The 3,783-nt window shown below is 36.8% G+C and overlaps 1 protein-coding gene across 1 annotated transcript; it reads right to left on the reverse strand.

Moving 5' to 3' along the window:
- Positions 1 to 261: 261 nt before the first annotated feature.
- Positions 262 to 2,636, reverse strand: LOC131946371 (uncharacterized). The gene is made up of 2 exons (XM_059307085.1): positions 2,181 to 2,636; positions 262 to 767 (listed from the first exon to the last, which is right to left on the reverse strand). The coding sequence occupies exons 1-2, from the start codon at positions 2,613 to 2,615 to the stop codon at positions 411 to 413; spliced, it is 792 nt and encodes a 263-aa protein (XP_059163068.1). The 5' UTR covers positions 2,616 to 2,636; the 3' UTR covers positions 262 to 410.
- Positions 2,637 to 3,783: the final 1,147 nt, after the last annotated feature.

Below are 3,783 nucleotides of genomic sequence, written 5' to 3' on the forward strand. Positions count from 1 at the left end.
TTATTAAAATTTAGATTTTACACTATCTTATACGGCATTTATGTTCTTAAATAAAACAGAATTACGACTTAAAACTTTTGCAACTTTTCGAATTAAAGAATATTTAACAATATATGGTGGGCGCTACAGCATTTAAAAAAAAGAACAATAAGACTTATGTAAAAAAGAACAATAAGACTTATGTGGTACTTTACTGTTCAAAAAGAATTTTTAAAAAATATGCTTTTTATTTTATGAAACCTATTTAATTAGCATATTTTAATTAATTACAAATGATTAAATTCCACATATTTTCTCCCAGTCCGTCCGGCAAATATATTAAAGGTTCAGTACTTCGGGAGAAAGGTCTTTAGGGTTTCTAGTCTTTTTCGAGCAGGCAGTCCAAAAACTGTGTCCGATAATGAGACAATTTAAACGCTAAATCTGGTGATAGAGGGTCCATAAAGCTGCACGATCTCTACCGTTGTCAAAGGCAGGGCGTAGGTCATGTTACAGCACAAAGCCTCGTTGACGTAGACTAGGAACCTGTCCACTGTGGCCAGAACAAAGATTCGGAGACTCTGGTTCAGCGGGGAGATGGACATGGTCGTCTTTTTAGGCGAGCTCCAGACAGTCTTGACTCTGGAATACAGCAGGACGTCGAGAGAATCTGTGGTACTGACCGGCAGGAACCTGGCGTTGAGGTGGATGTCTTTGCAGGAAATGTTGAGACAGATGAAGAGCCTTGTGGTGTCGCTGTAGGTCGCAGGAGTCACGGTTGCATGTACCTAAGATAAACAAGACATTAAACAGCACATTTGGAATCAAACTATGTGATCTTAAATCTAGATTGGCCATGTTATAATTATGTATGCCTTTTCATAGATGGGCCCTTTGAAAACAGCTGGCTCTGATGGGATAGCCTGCCCTGATGGGACTTGGTTAGAGATGATGGGCCTAGAGTGCATCAAGCTCTGATAATTAAAGCTGAACATGGTCGCTGTTATACAGTTAACACTGATGGGCCTTGCCACAAGAATGTGGGCTTTCTTAAAAACACCTAGACTCTAGCTATGATGCAATTTTTTTTGTTTTATGTTTTTAATCAATATATTTTTTAAAAAAAATGATTAGTGTTCTAGCTTTATCTTTTTTTTCCAATGTAAATAAAATAAGTACGGAGACACAAAAGCTTGGAATTCGATTTTGGGATATTTAGATTTGGCCCAGCTAGAATTCTTAAGACACGATAGATCGCGCCACACGGGATATTCATGATTTAGTTGTAGATGTAGATGTAGATGTAGATGTAGATGTAGATGTAGATGTAGATGTAGATGTAGATGTAGATGTAGATGTAGATGTAGATGTAGATGTAGATGTAGATGTAGATGTAGATGTAGATGTAGATGTAGATGTAGATGTAGATGTAGATGTAGATGTAGATGTAGATGTAGATGTAGATGTAGATGTAGATGTAGATGTAGATGTAGATGTAGATGTAGATGTAGATGTAGATGTAGATGTAGATGTAGATGTAGATGTAGATGTAGATGTAGATGTAGATGTAGATGTAGATGTAGATGTAGATGTAGATGTAGATGTAGATGTAGATGTAGATGTAGATGTAGATGTAGATGTAGATGTAGATGTAGATGTAGATGTAGATGTAGATGTAGATGTAGATGTAGATGTAGATGTAGATGTAGATGTAGATGTAGATGTAGATGTAGATGTAGATGTAGATGTAGATGTAGATGTAGATGTAGATGTAGATGTAGATGTAGATGTAGATGTAGATGTAGATGTAGATGTAGATGTAGATGTAGATGTAGATGTAGATGTAGATGTAGATGTAGATGTAGATGTAGATGTAGATGTAGATGTAGATGTAGATGTAGATGTAGATGTAGATGTAGATGTAGATGTAGATGTAGATGTAGATGTAGATGTAGATGTAGATGTAGATGTAGATGTAGATGTAGATGTAGATGTAGATGTAGATGTAGATGTAGATGTAGATGTAGATGTAGATGTAGATGTAGATGTAGATGTAGATGTAGATGTAGATGTAGATGTAGATGTAGATGTAGATGTAGATGTAGATGTAGATGTAGATGTAGATGTAGATGTAGATGTAGATGTAGATGTAGATGTAGATGTAGATGTACTCTAGAAATACCTGAATCATTCTGACTTACCACAGAGCCGTTTAGTAAACTTGTAAGATTTCCAAAATAAAGACCAGACGTAAAGTTCTGGGCAGGAGTAGCCCTTCGTAAGAAAAATACCGAGTCTTGGGAATTAAAGCTGAGAGACGTCGCTTCCTTACCAGTGCACCAGTAGCACAGGTGATCAGCCCACCTGTAGATGTAGGTGTAACGGGCTTTCCAGGCTAAATATGTTCTAGCACAGTTCAACACTGAATACACCTTTTCTACCTTGGATGCGTTCGGATAACATCCACCTAGACTCACACCTCGGAAATCGTCGATCAAGGCGCTGCATTGTGATTCTCCCCCGAACAGACTGTAACAGGAGCTAATGTTCAAGGTCAAGGTTGGGGCTGCTACAGTTAAAACCAGAACACAAACTGTCACAAACATGTTTGTGAAATACCAGGTTCCTACTGGCATGTCGCTCGCACAGTGCTGCCACCAAAGGCTATCCCAGCACTGACCTTTCTCTGAAACGTCCTATAAATAGATATCAATCCCACCAATGGGAAAGAGCTTAGCGAGTTTTTTAAAAAACGTGAGAGCTAGTTTATTGATATTTCAGATTTGCTTTAGCCGCTCCAATTATTATTCCCGGTTGTGTTCGATAAAAAAAATGTCTATTGAAATGGAACTGAGTTTGATACGATGTAAAACCTGAGAGACGCTCAGATTCATTGATTGTTTAACTCGAAAGAATTTTTCGTTTCTCTTTAATTGGGGAAAATAAAATCATAAAAAGCGATCAATAGTTCGATATCTTAGTCACGTAGATCAGTATTGGAGTCCAACAAGTACATTACATTACATGCTACAACACAGACAGCGGCAGCTCATGTAGATTTTCAAAGGTGTGAACATTTAAAATGTAGTATCTTACATATATGTAAGATATACATCTATGAACATATATGGAGGGAATAGGGGTGGGTGAGGGTAGAGGAGGTGGAAGTTAAAATGTGACTTCCTTTATATATTGTGTTTAGTTTTTTATTTATTTTTTAAATCACTTCAACCCTATTATTTTAACTATCCCAAGGCCAGAGATATCCCAAGGCTAGAGATATCACAAGATTAGGGATATCCCAAGGCTAGAGATATCCCATGGCAAACAGAATAGTTCTCAAAATATCTTACAATCGAAATATTTTATTAAGAAAACTTCGCACAATTTTAAGTCCAAAAATACTAATCAATCTAAATAAATACTGCAATACTGAAAACTAACAAGTATAACGAACATACCCGCTCAGATCATCACATCATTAGTTGCATGTCCAGAGATTATCTAATAGGGGAGTATATTAATGCACAATGTAATCAATTGGAATTTGTAATCAATAATGACCAGAACATATTAAACAGTTTATTAATGGGCATCGTATTATAATTAATTTTGCTTCTGCTTTTATTGTATTGTGCGCAATTAATTAAGCTACTTATATACCTCAGATGGGGACCAAAGAAAATGTTCTCACATACTATCGCAATCCCTTCCCAAATCCCCCATCTCCCCATCCATCTACCCCATCCATCTACCCCATCCAACATTAACCAATGCGCTCTACTTGTTTTGGCTATCTTTAAT

The sequence above is a fragment of the Physella acuta genome, unplaced genomic scaffold, assembly GCF_028476545.2.
Source record: "Physella acuta isolate Inbredline_101_S28 unplaced genomic scaffold, ASM2847654v3 ptg000555l, whole genome shotgun sequence".
In the NCBI taxonomy this organism is placed as follows: Eukaryota; Metazoa; Mollusca; class Gastropoda; family Physidae; genus Physella; species Physella acuta.

What these genes read in the sequence shown, in the direction of transcription:
- LOC131946371 (XM_059307085.1), bottom strand. Translation starts at nt 2,615, where the DNA reads ATGCCAGTAGGAACCTGGTATTTCACAAACATGTTTGTGACAGTTTGT. An exon ending in GTTTACTAAACGGCTCTGTG is followed by an intron (nt 768 to 2,180) that starts GTAAGTCAGAAT and finishes TGTTTATCTTAG; the next exon opens with GTACATGCAACCGTGACTCC.